General features: G+C 44.4%; 1 protein-coding gene and 3 non-coding genes across 4 annotated transcripts; 3 read left to right on the top strand and 1 right to left on the bottom strand.

Moving 5' to 3' along the window:
- The first annotated feature begins 16,424 nt into the window (after positions 1 to 16,424).
- LOC116528963 (40S ribosomal protein S3a) lies at positions 16,425 to 21,995 on the top strand. The gene is made up of 6 exons (XM_032246426.1): positions 16,425 to 16,561; positions 17,286 to 17,389; positions 17,768 to 17,955; positions 20,239 to 20,447; positions 21,520 to 21,629; positions 21,827 to 21,995. The coding sequence occupies exons 1-6, from the start codon at positions 16,500 to 16,502 to the stop codon at positions 21,946 to 21,948; spliced, it is 795 nt and encodes a 264-aa protein (XP_032102317.1). The 5' UTR covers positions 16,425 to 16,499; the 3' UTR covers positions 21,949 to 21,995.
- On the top strand, positions 19,424 to 19,495 carry LOC116529085. The gene has a single exon (XR_004259377.1). It is a non-coding gene; the product is annotated as a small nucleolar RNA SNORD73 (small nucleolar RNA).
- LOC116529087 lies at positions 21,156 to 21,222 on the top strand. The gene has a single exon (XR_004259378.1). It is a non-coding gene; the product is annotated as a small nucleolar RNA SNORD73 (small nucleolar RNA).
- A 2,104-nt stretch (positions 21,996 to 24,099) lies between the features above and the next one.
- Positions 24,100 to 24,238, bottom strand: LOC116529090. The gene has a single exon (XR_004259380.1). It is a non-coding gene; the product is annotated as a U4 spliceosomal RNA (small nuclear RNA).
- Positions 24,239 to 24,861: the final 623 nt, after the last annotated feature.

Raw genomic sequence — 24,861 nt, 5'->3', positions numbered from 1 at the left:
TACTGTTCTTACAAACCAAGCTTCTGACTGAAATCAGCATATTCAAGGTTCTTACTGCTTGTTCTATTTTCCAAGCTTTTAATTTCAGCACGTCGATGAAAAGAGTCAAACTCTGCAAAATGTTTAAAGAGATTTACTCTTGATACCAGATTGGCTACTAAATATTGTAAAAAAGGAAAAAAAAAAAAAAGAGATTTACTCTGAGCCAAATACAGCCCTGGAGATCCTGAGAACCTGTGCACAATGTGGTCAAGCTACAGCTTGGTTTTATACGTTTTAGGGGGACACAGGACATCAATCAATACATGTAAGATGTACATTGATCAGGAAAGGCAGGACAACTTGAAGTGGGGTCCGGTGGAGGGGCTTCCAGGTCAAAGGTGGATTCAAAGATTTTCTGATTGGTAATAGGTTGAAAGAGTTTATCTAAAGACCTAGAATCAATAGAAGGGAGCGTCTGCATTAAGATAAGGAGTTGTGGAGACCAAAGTTCTTATGCAGATGAAGCCTCCAGGTAGTAGGCTTCAGAGAGAATAGATTGTAAAAGTTTCTTATCAGACATGGAACGGTGCCAGATTTAGTTAATTCTCTCCTGAATGAGGAAAAACACCTGGAAAAGGAAGGGGATTCTCCACAGAATGTACATTTTCTCCACAAGAGACAGCTTTGCTGGTGGCCAGGCGCAGTGGCTCATGCCTGTAATCCTAGCACTTTGGGAGGTTGAGGCTGGTGGATTGCCTGGGCTCACGAGTTTCAGACCAGCCTGGGCAACTTGGTGAAACACCTTCTCTACTAAAATACAAAAAATTAGCTGGGCATGGTGGCATGCACCTGTAGTCCCAGCTACTCAGGAGGCTGAGAAAGGAGAATTTCTTGAACCCAGAAGGCAGAGGTTGCAATGAGCCGAGATTGCGCCACTGCACTGCAGCCTGGTGACACAGCGAGACTCAGTCCCCCACAAAAAAGAGACAGTTTGGTAGGGTCATTTCAAAATATTTCAAAGAAATATATTTTGGGGTCAGGCATGATGGCTCATGTCTGTAATCCCAAAACTTTGGGAGGGTGAGGCGGACAAATTGCTTGAGCCCAGGCGTTTGAGACCAGCCTGGGCAACATGGGGAAACGCTGTCTCTGCAAAAAATATCAAAAAATTAGCCAGGCATGGTGGCACATGCCTGTAGTCCCAGTTACTTGAGAAGATGAGGTGGGAGGATTGCTTGAGCCAGGATGGTTGAGGCTGCAGTGAGCCAAGATCATGTCACTGCACCCCAGCCTGGGCAATAGAGAGGGACCCTGTCTCCCCTTCCAATCCTCAGCATCCCCCCAAAAATATATACTTTGAGATAGAATACTTTTATTTCTTTCAGGACCTACTATCTGTCATGCTGGTATCTTACTGCTACTTGCTATAATAGTCGGCTTTGTCAGTCTTAAGGTCTCTGTCAATGTTAATGCTGGTCAGTTGCGCCTGAATTCCAAGGAGAGGAGGGTATCATGGGGCATGTCCGACCCCCACTTCCCACCATGGCCTGAACTGGTGTTTTAGGTTTACTTTGGAATGCTCTTGCCCGAGAGGAGGAGTCCATTCAGTTGATTGGGGGCTTATAATTTTATTTTTGGTTTATATTCAGAATCTTTCATGCATTCATTATAGTATTCCACAGTTTGGGGTTTTATTTTGTTTTGTTTTGAGACAAAGTTTCACTCTTGTTGCCCAGGCTGGTGTGCAATGGTGAGATCTTGGCTCACTGCAACCTCCACCTCCCAGGTTCAAGCAATTCTCCTACCTCAGCCTCCCAGGTAGCTGGGATTACAGGCATGTGCCACCACACCTAATTTTGTATTTTTAGTAGAGGTGGGGTTACTCCATGTTGGTCAGGCTGGTATTGAACTCCTGACGTCAGATGATTCACCTGCCTCGGCCTCCAATAGTGCTGGGATTACAGGTGTGAGCAGCCACGCCAGCCTGTATTCCACAGTTTTACAGATGTATGAACTTTGCGATTAACCAGTTAAAACAAAAAATTGGCTGGGCACGGTGGCTCACACCTGTAATCCCAGCACTTTGGGAGGCCGAGGCAGGTGGATCACCTGAGGTCAGGAGTTTGAGACCAGCCTAGCCAACAAGGCAAAACTCCGTCTCTACTAAAAATACAAAAAAAATGCCAGGCGCGGTGGCTCAAGCCTGTAATCCCAGCACTTTGGGAGGCCGAGGCGGGTGGATCACGAGGTCAAGAGATCGAGACCATCCTGGTCAACATGGTGAAACCCCGTCTCTACTAAAACTACAAAAAATTAGCTGGGCATGGTGGCGCGTGCCTGTAGTCCCAGCTACTCAGGAGGCTGAGGCAGGAGAATTGCCTGAACCTGGGAGGTGGAGGTTGCGGTGAGCCGAGATCACGCCATTGCACTCCAGCCTGGGTAACAAGAGCGAAACTCCGTCTCAAAAAAAAAAAAAAAAGAAAAAGAAAAAGATTCACTCTATACAACTGTTATTGATTTGTTGTAAATGGATTGTTAATCAGCAACTGTTAGAAATATGTTGTCCTTTTTGGTAAAAGGGTAAGGGTAAGAAGAATGGGGGGAAAAGGAAAGGAAGCAACTTTTTTTGAGCATCTACTTTGTGCTGGATATTTTGTTATGCATTTAATTTTCACAAAAACCTGATAAGCAAGGGAGACAGAGAATAATTGTTCCTAAATATCTGTTCTTCCCTTCTTGGAAAGCTGCAGAATTTTTTGTGGGCTCATGGCTCTTGTGCTAAGTTCTCTTATTACATTTCTCAGCCTATCTCAAAGCTAGGGACACAGGAAAGTGACATGAGCAGAATGGATGTGCGTAACTCGTGGATAGTATTGTGTAAGGAAAGCAATGTGCCCTCCTCTTTGTTTTTCCCTCTCCCTGCTGGACTAAATATTGACTTTTCTATTTTTTAGAGACAAGTCACCCAGGCTGGAGTGCAGTGGTGAAATCACATCTCCCTCCAGCCTTGAAGTCTGGGGCTCAAGTGATCCTCCTGCCTTGGCCTCCCAAAGTGCTAGGATTACAGGTATAAGCCACTGCATGCCCAGCCTAAATGTTGACTTTTCATTCTAGATCACATGGCTGAGAGCGCATATGGATGACAGAGTAATAAGACTTAAGAAATCACTGACTTCTAGGTAACCAACATTATGGAGCCTACACACCATAAGCCCTGGACTGCATCCACTTGGACTGTCACATAAGTGAGAAATCATTTCTACTTGTGTTTTGTTTTTTTTTTTGAGATGCCTTGTCACCCAGGCTGGAGTGCAATGGCACGATCTCAGCTCACTGCAACCTTCGCCTCCAGGATTCAAGCAATTCTCCTGCCTCAGCCTCCCAAGTAGTTGGGATTACAAACACCCACCACCAGGCCCAGCTGATTTTTGTATTTTTAGTAGACACAGGGTTTCACCATGTTGGCCAGGCTGGTCTGGAGTTCCTGACCTTGTGACCCACCCACCTTGGCCTCCCAAAGTGCGGGGATTAGAGGCGCGAGCCACGGTGCCCGGCCAAATTCTACCTTGTTTATGTCACTGTTATTTAAGTCTCTGTTACAGCTTCTAAACCAAGTTGTTGTGTAACTCCCTGTGCAATCTATGTTAGTGGCTCTCTTTGGAGTTGTACAACATGGCAGCCCTGCACTGAACTAATATAGTAATGAGAAAACAAGTTCAGAAAGATTAAAAAATTTTCTGGGCCAGGCAAGGTGGTCACGCCTGTAATCCCAGCACTTTGGGAGGCTGAGGTGGGCAGATCATGAGGTCAGGAGTTCAAGACCAGCCTGGCCAACACAGTGAAACCCCATCTCTACTAAAAATATTTTTAAACATTAGTTGGGTGTGGTGGCAGTCACCTGTAATCCCAGGTACTCGGGAGGCTGAGGCAAGAGAATCACTTGAACCTGGGAGGTAGAGGTTGCAGTGAGCGGAGATCATGCCACTGCACTCCAGCCTGGGTGACACTGGGAGACTCCATCTCAAAAAAAAATTTTTTTTTTTCTGAAGTCAGACTGCTATGTGATAATAGCAAAGACATGGAATCAACCTAAATGCCCATAAATGGCAGACTGGATAAGGAAAATGTATTATGTACATACTATGGAATACTATGTAGCCATGAAAAAGAACAAGGTCATGCCTTCTGCAGGAACATGGATGAAGCTGGAGGCCATTATCCATGGCAAACTAACACAGGAACAGAAAACCAAATACTGGCTGGGTGCAGTGGCTCATACCTGTGATCCCAGCACTTTGGGAGGCTGTGGTAGGTGGACCATGGGGTCAGGAGTTCGAGATCAGCCTGGATAACATGGTGAAACTCCATCTCTACTAAAAATACAAAAATTAGCTGGACATGGTGTATGCCTGTAATCCCAGCTACTGCAGAGGCTGAAACAGGAGAATGGCTTGAACCCAGGAGGCAGAGGTTACAGTGAGCCAAGACTGTGTTGCTGCACTCCAGCCTGGGTAACAGAGCAAGACTCCATATTAAAAAAAAAAAAAGAAAGAAAGAAAAGAAAAAGAAAACCAAATACTACAGTCTCACTTATAAGTGTATAAGTGAGAGCTAAATGATGAGAATACATGGGCACAAAGAGGGGAACAACAGACACTGGGGCCTGCTTGAGAGTGAAGGGTGGAGGGTGGAAGAAAGGAGAGGGTCAGAAAAAATAACTAGTGGGTACTAGGCTTAGTACCCGGGCGAGAAAATAATCTATATAACAAACCCCCATGACATGAGTTTACCTATATCATGAACATGCATATGTATCCCTGAACCTAAAGTAAAAGTTTAAAAACAAAAATGACAACAAAAAAAAAAACTGCTACATGATAAGGTGGGATTGAACCTAGACCTACCTGATACTAAGTAGTGACTGTACTAGACTCTAGCCCTAGATTTTCAATTTGTGAAATGTTGCTGACCAGAAGGAAAGTTCCAGCACTTGTGCTTTTAAGTATGAGTAAAGTAGTTTTTCTTTTTCCTGAGATGGAGTCTTTCTCTATCACCAACACTGGAGTGCAGTAGCATGATCTCAGCTCACTGTAACCTCTGCTTCCTGGATTCAAGCGATTCTCCTGCCTCAGCATCCCAAGTAGCTGGGATTACAGGCATGCACCACGATGCCTGGCTAATTTTTTGTGTTTTTAGTAGAGATGGGGTTTCACCATGTTGGCCAGGAGGGTCTGGAACTCCCGACCTAAGGTGATCCACCCGCCTCAGCCTCCCAAAGTGCTGGAATTACAGGCGTGAGCCACTGCGCCTGGCTAAGCAAAGTGGTTTCAATTCCCATGTTAAAATAGCAACAACAATGGCAGTGTGGATAGTGAAGAAAAGGGAGTCCCCTGCCCTGGACGTGTGCTGTTCTTAGGAACAGCAGTGCTTTTAAGGAATTCAGTTTGGTTGTACCTCTGTACTTTATAATGACACTAATATCACCATGTACAGATTTAATCTCAGCTTTCGTTCGCAATTTTCTTGCTTTATATCCTGGAACAAGTTCCTTCTTCCTATCTGGCAATCACAACAAACTCTGCAGGGGAGGCAGGGAGGGGAAATGACTCCAACAAGAGTAACACTGGACATAAAGTTATTACAATGTTGAAGACAGGGAGATGTTGACATAAATGTCAGTGGGCAGTGGAGAGAAAGCTAGATAATAAATCTGATATTTATTTTTGGGAACAGAGAAAAGGAAAGTTAAAGTTACTGAATGTCTACTATAATTATGTGCCACATCATGACTTTCAGTCAGTAACCACTGTTCCATAAGATTGTATTACCATATGTATATATATATTTGTTTTTATATGGAGTCTTGCTCTGTCACCCAGGCTGGAGTGCAGTGGTACAATCTCGGCTCACTGCAACCTCTGCCTCCTGGATTCAAGCGATTTTCCTGCCTCAGCCTACTAAGTAGCTGAGATTACAGGCACCCGCCACCACACCTGGCTAATTTTTGCATGTTTAGTAGAGACGAGGTTTCACCATGTTGGTCAGGTTGGTCCCCAACCCTTGACCTCAGGTGATCCACTTGCCTTGGCCTCCCAAAATGCTAAGATTACAGCCATAAGCCACCACACCAGGCCAATTTTTGTATTTTTTACAGAGATGGGGTTTCACAATGTTGGCCGGGCTGGTCTCCAACTCCTGACTTCAGGTGCTCTGCTCACCTCAGCCTCCCAAAGTGCTGGGATTACAGGCGTGAGCCATTGTACCTGGCCATAATACTGTTATGTTTTTGTCTTTGTTTTGAGATGGAGTCCCACTCTGTCACCTAGGCTGGAATGCAGTGGTACGATATCGGCTCACTGCAACCTGTCTCTCCTGGGTTCAACCAATTAATTCTCCTGCCTCAGCCTCCTCAGCAGCTGGAACTACAGGTGCCCGCCACCATGTCCGGCTAATTTTTGTATTTTTAGTAGAGACAGGGTTTCAACATGTTGGCCAGGCTGGTCTCAAACTCCTGACCTCAAGGCTGTGCTCACCTCAGTCTCCCAAAGTGCTGGGATTACAGGCATGAGCCACTGTGCCTGGCCAATTTTGTATATTGATTGTAGCTTTCCTGTGTTTAGATATGTTCAGATGCACACATCCTTACCATTTTGGTACAGTTGCCTACAGTATTCAGTATAGTACCATGCTGTACGGGTGTGTAGCCTAGAAAAAGTAGGGTACACCACACAGCCTGAGTGTGCAGTAGGCTACAACAGCTAGGTTTGTGTAAATACATTCTATGATGCTCAAACAATGATAAAATCACTTAACAACACATTTTAAAAATATATCTAACATCTTTAAGTGACACATGACTGTATGTGCTAAGCCCTGTGCTATGCGATTCTAATGTCCATTGTGTCATTCAAATCTTACAATAACTATAAAAGGCAGGTATTATTCCCACTTACTTGTGAGAAAACAAAGACGATACAGTCACACAGGAGGTAAGAGAACAGTGATTTTCAATCAGATTTGACTTCAAAATCCATGTTCTTTCCACTAAAAGGTGCTGCCTTTAAATGTTTGATTTATTAATTTTTAATTTTTTATTCTTTTGAAAGGGAGTCTGACTCTGTCACACAAGCTGGAGTGCAGTGGCGCAATTTCAGCTCACTGCAACCTCCGCCTCCCAGGTTCAAGTGATTCTCCTGCCTCAGCCTCCCGAGTAGCTGGGATTACAGGCAGCCGCCACCACGCCCAGGTAATTTTTTATTTTTAGTAGAGACCAGGTTTCATTTCTGCAGGCCAGTCTGAAACTCTTTACCTCAAGCAATGACCCTGCCTTGGCCTCCCAAAGTGCTGCAATTACAGGCGTGAGCCACCGTACCCAGCCTGTGTTTTAAGGTCCTTTTACAAACTTTTTCTCATTTTCTTTTCTTTCTCTCTCTTTCTTTCTTTCTTTCATGAGCCACTGTGCCCGGCCTAAATGTTTAAATGTCCTTTTTTTTTGGGACGGAGTTTCGCTCTTGTTACCCAGGCTGGAGTGCAATGGCGCCATCTCGGCTCACCGCAACCTCCGCCTCCTGGGTTCAGGCAATTCTCCTGCCTCAGCCTCCTGAGTAGCTGGGATTACAGGCACGCGCCACCATGCCCAGCTAATGTTTTGTATTTTTAGTAGAGACGGGGTTTCACCGTGTTGACCAGGATGGTCTCGATCTCTTGACCTCGTGATCCACCCGCCTCGGCCTCCCAAGGTGCTGGGATTACAGGCTTGAGCCACCGCGCCCGGCCTAAATGTCCTTTCATAAGCTTTTTCTCATTTTCTTTTCCTGCCTTCTTTCTTTCCTTCCTTTTTTTAATTTTTAATTTTTTTTTAGAGATGAGGGTTCACTATGTTGGCCAGGCTGGTCTCAAACTCCTGACCTTGTGATTCACCTGCCTTGGCCTCCCAAAGTGCTGGGACTACAGGTGTGAGCCACTGCGCCCGGCCCTTTCTTCTCCTTTCCTTTCCTTTTTTTCTTCTTTTTCCTCTTTCTCTCTCTTTCTTTCTCTTCTTTCGTTCCTTCTTTTCTTTCTTTCTCTCTTTTTCTTTTCTCTCTCTCTTTTTTCCCTCTCTTTCTTTCTCACAGTCTCACTCTGTTGCCCAGGCTGGGGTGCAGTGGTGTGAATATGGTTCACTGAAACCTCGACTTCCTGGGCTCAAGTGATCCTCCCACCTCAGCCTCCCAAGTAGCCGGGGCTACAGGCATGCGCCATCATGCCTGGCTAATTTTTGTATTTTTTGTATAGATAGGGTTTCCCTATATTGCCCAGGCTGATCTCAAATTGTTGGACTCAAGTGATCTACCCATCTCAGCCTCCCAAAGTGCTAGAATTACAGGCATGAGCCACTGTGCCCAGCCTTTATTTTCAAATACATCATCTCCCTTATATAACTCTGAAGATTATCTTTGGACTTTAAGAAATTTGCCACACCTTTAACGTGTTTGGCATGCTCAGTAAGATATTCTACAGCACCTGGAATCCAGTCAATCCTTTGGATCATTTTACAGTAGTGCAACAAAAAGTGCCAGTTAGCAACAAGATACGGAATGTAAGGCACAATGCAAATTGGCATACTATTCCCTTGATAGAGAACATCTTACTTAAAACAAACAAACAACAACAACAAAACAACACAAAACAACAACAAAAACAACCCAAAGAGAACATCTTACTTAGAAAAAAGTCAGCTTCAGCCTGGGCAACGTGGTGAAACCCTGTTTCTACTAAAAATACAAACATTACTTGGGCATGGTGGCATGTGCCTGTAGTCCCAGCTACTCAGGAGGCTGAGGAAGGAGAATTAATTGAACCCAGAAGGTGGAGGCTGCAGTGAGCTGAGATTGCTCCACTACACTCCAGCCTGGGAGATGGAGTGAGACCCTGTCTCAAAAACAAACAAACAAACAAACAAAAACAAAACCCAAAACAAAGAAAAAAGTCAGCCGGGCGTGTGGCTCACACCTGTAATCCCAGCACTTTGGGAGGCGGAGGTAGGTGGATTACCTGAGGTCAGAGGTTTGAGACCAGTCTGACCAACATGGTGAAACTCTGTCTCAAAAAAAAAAAAAAAAGAAAAAAAAGAAAAAAGTCAGCTGAACTAAACAGTATATTTCATGACATAATTTATTTTACTCTATCAAAATCTCCTTATCATATTGCTAACTGATAACAGTTTGTTGACCTGTAACTGTTTTGCCAACTGTGCTTTTGGAAGCTCTGGCATAGAGTACATTTCTTTTCTTTTTTTTTTTTTTTTTTTCTTTTTTGAGATGGAGTCTTGCTCTTGTCACCCATGCTGAGGTGCAATGGTGCAATCTCGGCTCACTGCAACTTCCGCCTCCCAGGTTCAAGCCATTCTCTTGCCTCAGCCTCCTGAGTAGCGGGGATTACAGGCACCTGCCATCAGGCCCAGCTAATTTTTTGTATTTTTAGTAGAGATGGGGTTTCACCATGTTGGCCAGGCTGGTCTCAATCTCCTGACCCTGTGATCTGCCCGCCTCAGACTCCCAAAGCGCTGGGATTACAGGCGTGAGCCAACATGCTGGGTCAAGAGTACATTTCACTAATCCCACCTAGAACACATCTACAATGAGAGTTTGCATTATTATAAACTATTTTCACTTTGTAAATAGGAAAGCAAGAAGAAAAGCTGAATTCCCAAAGAAAATAGGTAATTTGCTATAAAGTTAAAATATTAATCAGAATTAATTAATTAATTGATTAATTAATTCATTCATTCACTCAAGACTCTTATAGGCAGGGCATGGTGGCTCACTCCTATAATCCCAGCACTTAATACTCTCTCTTCTGGCTGGTCACAGTGGCTTATGACTGTAACCCTATCATTTTTGAAGGCTGAGGTGTGAGGAGTTAGAGACCAGCCTGGGCAATGCAAGCACCTCTTGTCTTCACTAAAAATATAAAAAATAATAATAGCCGGGCACGGTGGCTCAAGCCTGTAATCCCAGCACTTTGGGAGGCCGAGGCGGGTGGATCACGAGGTCAAGAGATCGAGACCATCCTGGTCAACACGGTGAAACCCCGTCTCTACTAAAAATACAAAACATTAGCTGGGCATGGTGGCGCGTGCCTGTAATCCCAGCTACTCAGGAGGCTGAGGCAGGAGAATTGCCTGGACCCAGGAGGCGGAGGTTGCGGTGAGCCGAGATCGCGCCATTGCACTCCAGCCTGGGTAACAAGAGCGAAAATCCGTACCCACCCCCCAAAAAAATAAAAATTAAAAAAAATAAAAATTAGCTGGGTATGGTGGTGCACAACTGTAGTCAGCTACTTGAAAGGCTGGCTTAAAAAGATTGCTTGTGCTGGGTATGGTGGCTCATGCCTGTAATCCCAGCACATTGTGAGGCTGAGGTGGGCGGATCACCTGAGGTTGGGAGTTTGAGACCAGCCTGACCAACATGGAGAAACCCCGTCTCTACTAAAAATACAAAATTAGCTGGGTGTGGTGGCACATACCTGTCATCCCAGCTATTCATGAGGCTGAGGCAGGAGAACTGCTTGAACCCAGAGGGCGGAGGTTGCGGTGAGCCAAGATCATGCCATTGCACTCCAGTCTGGGCAGCAAGAGCGAAACTCTGTCTCAAAAAAAAAAAAAAAAAAATAGATTGCTTGTGTCCCAGAAGTTGAGGCCGCAGTGAGCTGTGAGTGTGCCACTGTACTCCAGCCAGAGCAAGACCCTGTCTCAAAAAAAAAAAAAAAAAAAAAGAAAAAGAAAAGAAAAGAAAGAAATAGGAATATAAGATAAACAGTTGTCAAGGTACTTTTGCCCTGAAGATATTTCTTGTTTCCAGGAAATTAGAACACTTACTTATATAGCGATTCTGGGTGACAAGTACAGAAATCCAAATCCTACAGTCCACAGAAGATGCGGAGTCTATCAAAAGACCCTCCTCTCACTAAACTGACCTCACAGGGCTACGCTCTCAAAGGAATAGTTGAATCCAGAGTAGGTCAGCTTCCACAAGATATTATAGCTGGATTTGAACCTCCTGGGTTGTCCAGGAAGTCTAAAGCCACAAATTTGATTTAAAGTCTGTGGGAGTCTGACAGACGGTTATGCGTATTCTTTCTGGAAGAGTGTATCTTCATTCTAGTCATCCAACTATTCTCACAAATAAGTCTTCAAATGCAATAACCAGTGCAGAAGGACAACTAGGAAACCAAGGCCAGGTGCAGTGGCTCACGCCTATGATCCCAGCACTTTGGGAGGCTGAGAAGGGCAGATCACTTGAGGCCAAGAGTTCGAGATCAGCCTGGCCAACATGGTAAAACCCTGTCTCTACTAAAAATAAAAAAATAAGCCAGTGTGGTGGTGCATGCCTGTAGTCCCAGCTACTCAGGAGGCTGAGGCAGGAGAATCACTTGAACTTGGGAGACAGAGGTTGCAGTGAGCCAAGATCACAACACTGCACACTGCAGCCTGGGTGACAGAGTGAGACTCTGTCTCCAAAAAAAAAAAGATAACTAGGAAACAACTTCGTGAGGGAGAACCAGCACAAAAAATAGACAATAGAACAGAACTGAGTGCAGTGCCTCACGCCTATAATCCCAGCACTCTGGGTGGCTGAGGGAGGATGACATGAGGCCAGAAATTCGAGACCAGCCTGGGCAATATAGTGAGACTTGTCTCTACAAGAAAAGAAAAAAAGAAACAGACTGGTGGAGAGTTTGGATACAGGAACTATCAGACAGTGATAGTAAAAAAAGTGTACTTACAGCTAGGCGCGGTGGCTCATGCCTGTAATCCCAGTATTTTGGGAGGCTGAGGCGGGTGGATTACCTGAGGTGAGGAATTCAAGACCAGTCTGACCAACATGGTGAAACCCCGTCTCAAAAAAAAGAAAAAAAATTGTTTTTTAAAAATAATTTAAATATTTAATTAAAAAAAAAAAAAGAACTTTTCTCAAAAAAAAAAAAAAAAAAAAAAAAGGACTGGGCACAGTGGCTCACGCCTGTAATCCCAGCTACTTGGGAGGCTGAGGCAGGAGAATCACTTGAACTCAGGAGACAGAGGCTGCAGTGAGCCAAGATTGCACGACTGCACTCCCTGGGCGGCAACAGAGCAAGACTCCGTCTCAAAAAAAAAAATACTGAACAAAAATTTGTGATTAAAAAAAAAAGTCTGGGCACAGTGGCTCACGCCTGTAATCCCAGCACTTTGGGAGGCCAAGGCAGGCGGATCACGAGATCAGGAGTTTGAGACCAGCCTGACCAACATGGTGAAACCCTGTGTCTACTAAAAATACAATAATTAGAAAAATAAAAAAGGCCGGGTACAGTGGTTCACGCCTGTAATCCCAGCAGTTTGGGTGGCTGAGGTGGGTGGATCGCATGAGGTCAGGAGTACAAGATCAGCCTGGCCAACAGAGTGAAACCCCGTTTCTACTAAAAAAAAATTACCTGGGTGTCATGGCAGGTGCCTATAGTCCCAGCTACTTGGGAGGCTGAGGCACGAGAATCACTTGAACCCAGGAGGCAGAGGTTGCAGGAGCCAAGACTGTGCCACTGCACTCTGGCTTGGGCAAAAAGAGTGAAACTCCATCTCAAAAAAACCAAAAAAACCAAAAAACAAATGGAATTTCTAGAAATAAAATATAGTAATCAAAATTTAAAAATCACTGGGTGGATTTATTTATTTATTTATTTAATTTATTTTTGAGATGAAGTTTCACTCTTTTCGCTCAGGTTGGAGTGCAGTGGTACAATTTCAGCTCACTGCAACCTCTGCCTCCCAGGTTCAAGTGATCTTCCTGCCCCAGCCTCCCGAGTAGCTGGGATTACAGATGCATACCACCATACCTACCTAATTTTTGTATTTTCAGTAAAGACAGGGTTTCATCAAGTTGGCCAGTCTTGTCTTGAACTTCTGACCGCAGGTGGTCTGCCTGCCTTGGCCTCCCAAAGCTCTGAGACTGCAGGCATGACCCATTGTGCCCAACTCATTGGGTGGCTAATTTTGTATTTCTCCATGTTGGTCAGGATGGTCTCGAACTCCCAACCTCAGGTGATCCACCTGCCTGAGCCTCCCAAAGTGCTGGGATTACAGGTGTGAGCCACTGCACCCGGCCAGCCAATGAAACAATATTGACACCTTACTAGGTTTGATGTATTCTGACATTTTTCTGTTCCATTTTATTCTTTTTTTTCTGAGATAGAGTCTCACTCAGTGGGGCCATCATGGCTCACTGCTGCCTCAAACTCTTGGGCTCAAGTGATCCTCCCACCTAGCCTCCTAAGTAGCTGGGGCCACAAGTCACCATCACACCTAATTTTTTATTTTTTGTAGAGACAAGGTTTTCCCATGTTGCCCAGGCTGGTCTCCAACTCCTGAGCTCAAAGCATTGACCCATCCCAGCCTCCCAAAGTGCTGGGATTATAGGCATGAACCATTGTGCCGGGCCTGTTCCATTTTACTCTATCTGTAAGTATTAAATGATGGTTGAGACCCAATAAACTCATTTCACAGCCCCGATCTTTTAATCAACACAATGAAATTAAAATTGCTGATTGCACCATTTAATGTAACAGGGCCAGGAAAATATTAATAGACATTTTTTAAAGCTTTTACTACAAAACAAAGTTTAGGTAATGTAGACCTCTGACAAATCCCTTAGGAGTTGGTGCTGCTGAAATAAATTAGATGCAGCTGACTTCATTAAGGCCTCTCTCTGTGGCTTTCACTCTTGGGCAGAAAGAGGAATCAGACCAGGAAGAAGGTAAGTTTGGTTTTTATTCTGGATTAGGCAGACTGGGGAACCTATAACATTTCTTTCTTTCTTTCTTTCTTTCTTTTCTTTTTTTGTGAGACAGAGTCTCAGTCTGTCGCCGAGGCTGGAGTGCAGTGGTGTGATTTTGGTTCACTGAAGCCTCTACCTCCCAGGTTCAAGTAATTTTGGTGCCTCAGCCTCCCGAGTAGCTGGGACTACAGGTGCACACCACCACGCCCAGCTAATTTTTTGTATGTTTCCTAGAGATGGCATTTCACCATGTTGGCCAGGCTGGTCTTGAATTCCTGGCCTCAAGTGACCCATCTGCCTTGGCCTCCCAATGTGCTGGGGATCCTCCCATCTCAGCCTTCTGAGTAGCTGGGACTACAGGCATTTGGCATAACGCCAGGCTTTTATTTTCAATTTTTAGTTGAGATGAGGTCTTGCAATGTTGCCCAGACTGGCATCAAACTCCTGAGTTCAAGCAATCCTCCTGCCTTGGCCTCCTACAGTGCTGGAATTACAGATGCGAGCCACCACAAATTTAAATTTGAAATTTTTAAATTTTAACAAATTTTTTTTAAAAAAGAGATGGAGTCTCACTATGTTCCCCAGGCTGGAGTCCAACTCCTAGCCTCAAGTCATCCTCCTGCCTCAGCCTTCCGAATGCCTGAACTACAGGCTTGAGGCACCTGGCAGGGCCACCTTCTAAGTGGTTCAGTAGTGTTAAGTGCATTCATGCTATTATGAAGCTAAGACTTTGAATTTATCCTCCAGGCAAGTGAGATTTATGGAATTAATAAAAGATTTCAGGCCTCTGTAGAGGTTTAGGAAGGTTGTTTTAGGGAGTGGGTGTAGTCGGAGTTAGGGGATGGAGGCTAGCAGGACTGGAAGGGATTGTAAGCTTAAAAGCCTGCTGTGGGCCTTGTGAGTGAGGGCTGGTTTATGGCTTGGACACAGGGTTTTCTGCCAGAGGGGAAGTTAGAGAAGGGAACTCAACACACCCCTGGCAGAGTACCAAGACTTTATGGGCCAGATGCTTTCCAAGGGCTGCATGCTTCAGCTAGCCAGCCACATCTTGCCAGAATGTGTTCTGTTAACCCCTACAGTTAAAAAAGGATTATGTGTTGGGGGGAGGGAGGGTTGGATTAGTTGCAAAAATGGAACAATTTGGAGATTTCACTTCTTCTTCTTCTTTTTTTTTTTTTGAGATGAAGTTTTGCTCTTGTTGCCCAGGCTGGAGGGCAATGGTGCCATCTTGGCTCACTGCAACCTCGGCCTCCCCGGTTCAAGTGATTCTCTTGCCTCAGCCTCCTGAGTAGCTTGGATTACAGGTGCCTGCCAAGATGCCCGGCTAATTTTTGTATTTTTAGTAGAGACAGGGTTTCACCATGTTGGCCAGGCTGGTCTCAAACTCCTGACCTCAGGTGATCTGCCTGCCTCTGCCTCCCAAAGTGCTGGGATTACAGGCGTGAGCCACGGCACCCGCCTGTTCTGTTTTTTTAGACAGAGTTTCGTTCTTGTTGCCGAGGCCGGAGTGCAGTGGTGTAATCTCGGCTCACTGTAACCTCCGCTTCCCGGGCTCAGATTCTCGTGCCTCAGCCTCCCGAGTAGTTGGGCCCACAGGCGCCCGCCACCACGCCTAGCTAAATTTTTGTATTTTCGGTAGAGATGGGATTTCACCATGTTGGCCAGGCTGGTTTCGAACTCCTGAGCTCAGGCGATCTGCCCGCCTCAGCCTCCCAAACTGCTGGGATTACAGTTGTAAGCCACCGCACTTGGCCAACGCCCTGCTAATTTTAAAATTTTCTTGTAGAGACGGGGTCTGGCTGTGTGGCTCAGGCTATTCTCCAATTCCTGGCTTCAACTGATTCTCCTGCCTTAGCCTCTCAAAAAGCTGGGTGTGAGCCACCGAGTTTGGTCGCACTCCACTTAAAAAAAAACCTTTTAATCAATGTATAACAGACAGAAAAGGACACGAATAAGCGTAGAGCTTGGTGGAATGTTCGCAAAGCAACACCACCCGAGATAAACCGGCACCCACATTAACAGGCAGAACGTTGCTAGGGTCTCTGGAGTGATACTCATTTAACCCTACGAAACCTCATGAAGCCGACTGGTTTTTTTGTTTTTTTGTTTGTTTTTAAGGTGGGGTTTCACCATGATGGTCAGGCTGGTCTTGAACTCCTGACCTCAGGTGATCCACCCACCTCGGCCTCCCAAATTGCTAGGATTATAGGCGTGAGCCACCGCGCCCGGCCTAGCCGACTGTTTTATCACCCCCCTTTTACGTAAGAGGAAATAAGCATGGAGAGGTCACAAGCAAAGCCCTGCTGAAACCGGCATTTGAATCAGATCCACTGACTGACTCCAAAGCCAATGCTCTCGGGAAGCAGCAGATGTGGGGGTTAGACGGTGAGTTCAGCTTTGAAGGATGTTGAGTGGGCGTCTAGTTTTACTGAAACTTACTTCCTGACGTCACACCACAGAAACCACAGGTAACCAGACGCCTCCATCTCAGGCCACAGACGCCTTCACACGGTACAGTCTCCAGTGAGCCCTTGGCATGCCGCGCGACCTCCCAACACACGATGGCGCTCTCGCAACGATAGTAGGAGCAGTGGCGCTCTCTATTGTCGCATATTCTTGAGGCCGGAAGAATAAGAGGGCAAAGGTCACGTAGACGGCGTGCCCCACCCCCGTACGCCTAAGTTCTCGTGCGACTTCCATTTCCGCCCTTTTGGCTCTCTGAGCAGCACCATGGCGGTTGGCAAGAATAAGCGGCTTACGAAAGGCGGCAAAAAGGGAGCCAAGAAGAAAGTGTAAGTGGCGACTGTTGTGGCTCTCCTGCTTTTTGGGGGTCTGCTGGAATCGGCGGGCTGGTCCTAGGTCGCGGCATAGGCCGGATGGCGAGGATTCCAGTCGGATTGCGCGGGCCGTAGCGGGTTGGTGAACCCAGGAATGCGGCCTGGCGGATCTCCGTGCTGAGTAGCGGCAGGTCGGCTGCCTTTCCCAGGCCTGCTCCTTGCGCCCGTCGCATTTTAGCCGGCTTGCCGCTGCGACTCGGCTGGAATGTTAGTTTTGTGGGCTCACGGCTGCTTCAATTCCGCGGGTATTTGATGGTACTGCGAGAGCAGGAGTTCAGGAAAGCACCCTTTTAGCCATTCAGGACCTGTCCGTCCCGCCTCTGCTTGGTCCCAGTGGAAACTGCGAGCTCCCACTAAGCTTTGAGGCCATGCGGGATCTTAGTTACCAGTACATGGCCATTACGTACCAGCAGTAATGAGATTGCATGTTATTCGTGCTTGTGTAGTGGAAGGACCGATGAGGGTGGGAAGTGGGCATAAGTTTTCAAAGTCTAATGCATGCAGTGAAACACAGTAGGGAGAGCTAGATTTATGTATGTGCCTCTCACAAACTACTCCAGTATCAAATTGGCGGCTAGCTTTTAAAAATATTGATGGGAAATAGTATTAACAGTGGCATTAGAATGAAGAAAGCACAGAATAATCTGCAACGAAATTTAAGCATTTTCTTAAAATCCAGGGTTGATCCATTTTCTAAGAAAGATTGGTATGATGTGAAAGCACCCGCTATGTTCAATATAAGAAATATTGGAAAGACGCTAGTCACCAGGACCCAAGGAACCAGTAAGTATCTTATTCTTGGTTTGTATTTTCTTTAAATTGGCGTTTGTGTATTGTAGCAGGCATATTGGTCTATTGTTGGTCCTGTGGTGAGAGACTTAAAGGAAATGTCATTTGTTGGTTGCAGCCTTGGCACCTCTGGTGCTTGTTTTGAGTACAGCAATTGTAGAGGCAAGAAGGTGCTTTTTGAATTAAGAAAATGTGCATAGGTAGGTCTGGATTTCTAATAAGTACTGTCGATAAGTTATTGGTGTCTGGATAGATTTGATAACAAAGGTTAAGGTCTTTATAATTTACCATTAACTTAATTTTTACCCTCAGTTTAGAGGCCTGTGTTTACATGGTTCCTAAATGTTAAGACACTTGGTTTTTCTTTTGTAGAAATTGCATCTGATGGCCTCAAAGGTCGCGTGTTTGAAGTTAGTCTTGCTGATTTGCAGAATGATGAAGTTGCATTTAGGAAATTCAAGCTAATTACTGAAGATGTTCAGGGCAAAAACTGCCTGACTAACTTCCATGGCATGGATCTTACCCGTGACAAAATGTGCTCCATGGTCAAAAAATGGCAGGTGAGACCCAAAGTTCCTTAGAGTCTGTATGTAGTGCTATGAGTGTTTGACCAAGGATAACATGGTTTGATGACTGCAAGGAGCATATCCTGTATTGAGGTTTAGAGTTCATTTTAAATTTTTGTTTTCTTGCCATTATTGAGTGCTAACTCGGGTTGCCACACCATATTTCACTTAATGTTTAAATCTGAGTTGTTTTGTTGGTTTTGTTGAGACAGTGTCCCTCTGTTGCCCAGACTGGAGTGCAGTGGCAGGATCTCGGCTTACTGTGACCTCCACTTCCCAGGTTCAAGCAATTCTCTTGCCTCAGCCTCCCAAGTAGCTGGGATTACAGGTGCGCACCACCACCACCACCAATTAATTTTTGTATATTTAGTAGAGATGGGGCTTCACCATGTTGGCCAGGCTGGTCTCGAACTCCTGACCTCAGGTGATCCACCTGCCTCAGCCTCCCAAAGTGCTGGGATTACAGGCATGAGCCACCGCGCCCTGCTAAATCTAAGATTTAATAGTGGTATACCATAATAGTCAGATTTTCTTGCATAGATTAGTGGCTTTTTGAGGAATATCGAGGTGCAGGTGGGCAGTTTTGCCTGTCAGGATATTTTTGGACCTCAGAATTTAGTGGATTTGGATTAACTGGCAATAGAGCATAATTGTGGCAGAGCCTGTGGTGTGAGGTTAAAAATCTTTGCCCTATTTCCCTATTGTGTTCTCTTTGGAAAGTATCTTTTTTTCTTTTTTCTTTTTTTTTGGGAGACAGAGTCCAGCTCTGTTGCCAGACTGGAGTGCAGTGGTGAGATCTTGGCTCACTGCAACCTCTGCCTCCTGGATTCAAGTGCATCTCCTGCCTCAGCCTCCCTAGTAGCTGGGATTATAGGCACACACTGCCATGCTCTACTCATTTTTGTATATTTAGTAGAGGTGGGGTTTTACCACGTTGACCAGGATGGTCTCGAACTGACCTCATGGTCTGCTCGCTTTGCGCTCCCAAAGTGCTGGGATTATAGGCATGATCCACCACACGTTGCCAAGTAACTTGTTTTCTAAGCCTCGGTTTATCTGTAAAGTGTAGATAAGAATATCATTTTATTGAATTGTGAGGATGAAATGAAAATGTTTCAGATGTGTCTGGCTAACCATCCAGTTGGAATATTTTGTGGGAGTGTTGTGTTTTGGGGAGACTGAATCTCACTTTATCACTCAAGCTGGAGTGAAGTGGCGCCATCTCTGCTCACTGTAACCTCCCCCTCCTGGGTTCAGCCTCCCGAGTAGCTGGGATTACAGGCACCTGCCACCACACTTGGCTAAGTTTTATATTTTTGGTAGAGATGGGGTTTCACCTTCTTGGCCAGGGTGGTCTTCAACTCCTGACTTCAAGTGATCCGCCCACCTCAGCCTCTCAAAGTGCTGAGATTACAGGCATGAGCCATGGTGCCTGGGGTAGTTGGAATATTTTGTATGTGGGAATGAATGAGGACAAAATGTTTCGGTCCCATATGATGCATACTGATCATACCGTTAGATTTATGCTGACGTTCCCCTAAAGCTTTCTGGTTACATTTCTGGAAATATTTTAAGGTCCTTTGGCTGTAAATTCTATTGATGAGATTTTTTTTGTTTTGTTTTGTTTTCCTATACAAAGGTATAAAATTTACAAAATGCAAACAAGGCAAATCAGTTTTCATCACTACCCAATATGGTTTTTGGTTTTTCAATTTAGGCAATATTGTGACAATTAGGGGTTTTAAATTATATTTTAGCTGTGAAATTGGGTATTTAATCAGCATGGCTTTGGTTTGGAACATAAAGGAATCTTTCACAGTGTGCATTTAGAGTTATAGCAATCACCTATTCACAACAGTTTTTTGAAAAATGACATCATTGTAGATGTTCATATCATAGAACACCATGGATCCTCTCAGAACCTGTTTTCCTCTTGTGTAGTTTTATATTTGATGGGGATGAGCTGTTGAAAGGGGTATGTGTATATGTAATGGATGTGGGTTTGGGTCCAGTTGAGATCGTGGGTAGTAATGATGGGGGTAGAAAGGAGAAAGGGCAGTTGAGACGACTTGGTTATTTAATTGGTTAATAATTTGGGGGTAACTGTTGGTAAGTTCAAGAAAGTTAATTCTGTAAGCTAGAGATGTTATTTATAATTAGGATACTTCATATATTTAATAATGAGCATTTGACAGTCCAGCTTTTCAAAATTAGAACTTGAGGGATAAATGGATAACGTAAAATCTATTGTATCTGACAGTATCTTTTTTCCTCTAGACAATGATTGAAGCTCATGTTGATGTCAAGACTACCGATGGTTACTTGCTTCGTCTGTTCTGTGTTGGTTTTACTAAAAAACGCAACAATCAGATACGGAAGACCTCTTATGCTCAGCACCAACAGGTCCGCCAAATCCGGAAGAAGATGATGGAAATCATGACCCGAGAGGTGCAGACAAATGACTTGAAAGAAGTGGTCAATAAATTGTAAGTGTTTCTTTCCTTCCTCACACAACATACCTTGAGTACTAGATTATTCCTCAGATGAGGGAAAGCATATGAGACAAGGTAAAGATCTGAAATCTTGTCTGTGAATCCTTCTAGCTATGTCCCTTTAAGTGAAAGAGTGTTAAGTACTCAGTAAATATCATTATTATTTGAGTCAGTCTCTTTCTGTTGCCCAGCCTAGAGTGCAGTGGTACAGTCTTGACTCAACCAGCATTTCCCGGGTACAAGCAGTTCTCAAGCCTTAGCCCCGAGTAGCTGGGAATACAGAGGCCTGCCACCATGCCCAGTTAGTTTTTTTTATTTTTAGTAGAGATGGGGTTTCACCACGCTGGCCAGGCCGGTCTTGAACTCCTGACTTAAAGTGAGCTGCTAGTACTCTGTAAATGCGATAGTTAAAAAAAAATTTTTTTTGAAGAAGCAGTCTCACAGTAGAGCTGAAGGGCAGGAAATGTTTTTGCCGACTTGGAAAATACACTGAATAAGCTGAGTACAGTGGGATGTGCCTGGAGTCCCAGGTACTCAGGAGGTTGTGGTAGGAGGATTGTTTGAGCCAGCCTGGGCAGTGTAGGGAGACCCTGTCACAAACCAGAAAATATACATATATATACACACACACACACACACACATACACAAACACATGGACACACAAAGATAGATAAAACCTTTCATGATTAATAATGCATGGGAATAAGTGATGAAAAAAGTTTCGGTCCCAGATGATGGCCAGTGATAAACTTAACGTTTTCTGATGTTCCCTTGCAATACACAGTTAAATAAGAGGGTGTAACGGAAAAAGCGTAAGACTTGGACTCAGAAGACTCTACTAACTTTGCCACTAGCTAGCTGTGTAATTCAGATCATCTATTCTTTCGGTGTGAAAGGAAGATAATAGCTTATCTTATAGGAGGATTTATGCAGGTTAAATGAGGTGGTGTTACATGTATAAATTTATTACAGGGCTTCCCTACTTTTAAAGGAAATGGCTTATCCCCTTATTATCTTGAGAACCAGGACTTGATGAAAAAAAAATTTACTGTTACTGGTTTGCAGGATTCCAGACAGCATTGGAAAAGACATAGAAAAGGCTTGCCAATCTATTTATCCTCTCCATGATGTCTTCGTTAGAAAAGTAAAAATGCTGAAGAAGCCCAAGTTTGAATGTAAGTGAGAAATCCCATGATTCCCGTGGGGCCAAATACATTGTTTCTAGGTGGGGGAAGAGGAGTTGGGGCTATATCATGGCCGCCTTTTTCTTCCTGTCACGCTTGCATAGTAGTGGTGACCATTGTTTCAAGATACACTATCACTAACAGGTTTTTTTTTTTTTTTTTTTGTTTTTTTTTTTTTTTTTTTTTAGTGGGAAAACTCATGGAGCTTCATGGTGAAGGCAGTAGTTCTGGAAAAGCCACTGGGGATGAGACAGGTGCTAAAGTTGAACGAGCTGATGGATACGAACCACCAGTCCAAGAATCTGTTTAAAGTTCAGACTGACAATAGTGGCAAATAAAAAGTCTTATTTGTGATGGTTTGCTTCTGAACATTCTTAGTAAATTTGATAGCTGGTAAACTTTTCTGACCTGTTTATGGAGTTTATTATCTTCTGCTTCTCACTAGCTATAAAGTGAACAAATTGGATATAAGTGTACTACTATGCACCTTTACCGTGAAGCTGAAAAGGGGCAGAGAAGCTGTTAACAAGCGGGCATTTAGTGCTATCCCCTTCCAGTCACTTGATCATTCAGTTTCTGCGTCTTAAGCCTTCAGTTTTCTCATTTGCTTAGCTGATAACCTTGCTTCCTATAGTCACTAAAAAAGTTGTAAAGCAGATGAGAAAAGAACCCCACAAATTTCCACTACTTCTACTCTGCCACCTATGCATATGTTAATCATTACTGCCTTCTGTCATACCACTGGATGGATTGTGCTAAGACGTAAGACAGCCTCTTTTTTTTTTTTTTTTTTTTTTTTTTTTGCCTAATCAGCCTCATGGCTCCAGCAGTTCACACCTTTATCAATTCCTTTTGGCTGTCCTTCCCATCACCATACAAACACTAGTATACCCTTCCAGAGCACCTTAGCTCCTTTATGGCAAAGCTCAAAGGAATTTTTCATATAGCTGTATCATTTTTTTGATTTTTTAAAAAACTTTTTACACATAAATTATATTTTAGAGGCCAGGCACAGTGGCTTACATCGCTAATCCCAGCACTTTGGGAGGCTGAGGTGGGTAGATTGCTTGAGGTCAGAAGTTCAGGATCAGCCTGGCCAACATAGTGAAACCCCATCTCTACTAAAAAAATTAAAATTAGGTGTGGTGGTGGGTACTTGTAATCCCAGTTTCTTGGGAGGCTGATGCATGTGAATCACTTAAACCTGGGAGGTGGAGAGTGTACCACTCCATTCCAGCCTCGGCTACAAAGTGAGATGGTCTAAAAATTGCCAAATGTGGTAGCTCACGCCTGTAATCCCAGGACTTTGGGTCGCTGAGGCAGGCAGATCATCTGAGGTTCGGCGTTTGAGACCAGCCTGACCAACGTGGAGAAGCCTCACCTCTACTAAAAATACAAAGTTAGCCAGGCGTGGTGGCGCATGCCTATAATCCCAGCTATTCAGAAGGCTGAGGCAGGAAAATTGCTTGAACCCAGGCTGTGAGCCGACGTTGTGCCATTGCACTCCAGCCTGCGCAACAAACTCTCAGAGTATATATGTTTTTGAATATATATTTTTATATATGGTGTGATCATAGATCACTGTAACCCCAAACTCCTGGCTGGGCTCAAGCCGTTCTCCCAGGCCTGAATAACTAGAACACAGGTCTGTGCCACCACACCGTTTTTTTAAGACAGTCTCGCTTTGTCACCCAGGCTGGAGTGAAAGTGATTTCGGCTCACTGCAACCTCCATCTCCCAGGTTCAAACGATGCTTGTGTCTCAGCCTCCCCAGTAGCTAGGATTATAGGTGCCCACCACCATGCCTGGCTAACTTCTGCATTTTTTAGTGGTTTTGCCATGTCAGCCAGGCTCCTCTTGAATTCCTGCTCTTAAGTGATCCTCCCGCCTCAGCCTCCCAAATTGCTAAGATTACAGGTGTGAGACACTGCGCCCGGCCCACCCTGCTAGTTTTTAAGTTCTTTGTAGGGTCTTGGCTGTTATGTCCAGACTGGTGCCAAATTCCTAGCCTTAAGGGATCCTCCTGCCTGAGCCTCCCAAAGTGCCAGGAGTATAGGTGTGAGCCATGGTGCCCAGCCACATTTTTTAGTTTTTATTTTTCTTGAACTTGCTGTAGTTAGGCTTTTCCCTCACACCACTCCAAGAAATTTCATTGTGAAGATTAGCAATGATTTTGTTGCTAAGTCTGGTGGTCCATTTTCAGTCTTTTACTTGACCTTTATTAGTGATTTTTGCTTGCTGTCACCTCATCCTATTAGTGACTGTTGACAGTTGATTTCTTCCTGATTTTAACTATCTTCCAGAACCTCAACTCAAAGCTTTTCCTCTGAAATCACTGGCTACTCCTTTACTAGCTAATATCTTAGACTTTTAATCAGTTTTAGAAGGCCCTAGGGCTTGGTCCTTAGACATTTCTATACTCTCCCTAGGTTCTTGGTTTTAATGGAGATGATTTTTTCAGTCTCTGTAGAGACTCAAAAATTGCCAATGCCGAATATATTGCAAGTCATCACAGTGGGGTATTTGGAAAAGTTTTCAATTAGCAATAATCGCGCCTCGGATAAACCTCATTGGCTACGATACTGCCACTGCACAAAGCTTAATGGAGATTTTTATATTTCTAGCCTATACTTTTCTTTGGGAGATACAGCTTTGTCTAAGGGCTTACTTGATATCCCCACTTGGATGTCAGGCATTTAATGTTCTAAAATGGTACTATCTCAATTGTACCCACCCTTTTGGTTGCTTAGGCCAAAATCCTCTGTGGTCATTCTTGACTATTCACAGTTGTTTCAAACTATATATATCTGGAGTCTAATCAGTTATTACCGCCTTTTGCTATTTGAAACAAGCCACCATTACTACTTGGATTCTTACTGTCTACCTTGTCTCCCTAAGTCCTCTCTTGTGGAAGTCTTTTATTTTTTGTGAACAGGATCTCTTTCTGTTGCCCAGAATGGAGTGCAGTGATGTAATCACAGCTCACTGCAGCTTTGCATTCCTGAGCTCAAGCAATCCTCCTGCCTCAGCCTCCTGAGTAGCTGGGCTACAGGTGCATGCCACTATGGCTGGCTAATTTAAAAATATTTCTTGTAGAAATGGGGTCTTTCTATATTGCCAAGGCTGGTCTGGAACTCCTGATCTCAAGTGATCCTCCTGATTACAGGTGTGAGCCACTGCACCAGACCCCGAAAGTCTGTTTTACATGATTCAAAGATCCCAT

Source organism: Sapajus apella, unplaced genomic scaffold, assembly GCF_009761245.1.
Source record: "Sapajus apella isolate SASKATOON/1434 unplaced genomic scaffold, GSC_monkey_1.0 scaffold61, whole genome shotgun sequence".
Classification (NCBI taxonomy): Eukaryota; Metazoa; Chordata; class Mammalia; order Primates; family Cebidae; genus Sapajus; species Sapajus apella.
The sequence above is the reverse complement of the archived record's forward strand: the minus strand, read 5'-3'. Positions and strand labels throughout refer to the sequence as shown.

Coding starts and splice junctions, on each gene's coding strand:
- LOC116528963 (XM_032246426.1), top strand. CDS start 16,500: ATGGCGGTTGGCAAGAATAAGCGGCTTACGAAAGGCGGCAAAAAGGGA. Junction 17,390..17,767: donor CACCAGGACCCAAGGAACCA/GTAAGTATCTTA, acceptor TTTCTTTTGTAG/AAATTGCATCTGATGGCCTC. Junction 21,630..21,826: donor GAAGAAGCCCAAGTTTGAAT/GTAAGTGAGAAA, acceptor TTTTTTTTTTAG/TGGGAAAACTCATGGAGCTT.